Source organism: Frankliniella occidentalis, unplaced genomic scaffold (genome assembly GCF_000697945.3).
Source record: "Frankliniella occidentalis isolate FOCC.00 unplaced genomic scaffold, Focc_3.1 Scaffold37, whole genome shotgun sequence".
Taxonomy (NCBI): Eukaryota; Metazoa; Arthropoda; class Insecta; order Thysanoptera; family Thripidae; genus Frankliniella; species Frankliniella occidentalis.
The window spans coordinates 448701-449340 of record NW_026267167.1 but is presented as its reverse complement, the minus strand read 5'-3'; the positions used below and the strand labels follow the sequence as shown (position 1 = coordinate 449340).

General features: G+C 66.4%; 1 protein-coding gene across 2 annotated transcripts in view; it reads right to left on the bottom strand.

The window, feature by feature from the left end:
- LOC113215886 (immunoglobulin superfamily member 10) overlaps window positions 1-640 on the bottom strand; it is a 206135-nt gene that overhangs the window by 10091 nt on the left and 195404 nt on the right. For both annotated transcript variants that reach the window (XM_052266331.1, XM_052266330.1), the window contains exon 5: window positions 320-637. In XM_052266331.1, coding sequence (XP_052122291.1) covers window positions 320-637 — 318 coding nt within the window. The remainder of the gene's footprint in view (window positions 1-319; window positions 638-640) is intronic.

The following is a 640-nucleotide window of genomic DNA, read 5'->3' as shown; positions in this document are numbered from 1 at the left end:
ATCTGAGGTATCGCTTGAGGCTCGCTGGCTGGAGGCTCTATAGAGGTTGGCTGGAGGCTATGATACACATGCTTGTTTGGCGGTGTGCGACAGTGTACCTCTGGAATGAACATAGAGCGCGCTCGACGTCACACGGCCCCGCGCGCACAGCAGTGCCTGGGAGGTGTGACAGCCTGTCACTCTCCCGAACAAGAAGAAGAAGGAGAAGAGCACGCGTCGCGCCGTCAAGGATGCTGCAAAGCTGAACCGCGCCCCTCCTCGTGGCGGGCTCGTTTGAAAAGAAAAACGAGACAAGGTGTGTGCGACGACCGCGACTTACCGCTCACGTTCATGTGGACCGAGTACGTGTTCCTCCAGCGCTGCAGGCTGTGGCGGTCGCGGGCGCACAGGTACTCGCCGGCCTCCTGGTAGAGGACGCGGTCGATGCTGAGCACGGCCGAGGCGGTGCCGGCCTGCGGCCCGGAGCCCACCGCCGGCTGCAGCAGGCCGTCGGCGCCCAGCTTGAGCCAGCACGAGCCCGGCCCCCACGGGCAGTCCAGCTGCACCGACCCGCCCAGCGTGGCCTCGAGGTGCTTGGTGTCCGGCGGCGGCAGGCCCGCCAGCCCCGGAGGGTACTCCGCGGGCATCTCCTCGGCACCTG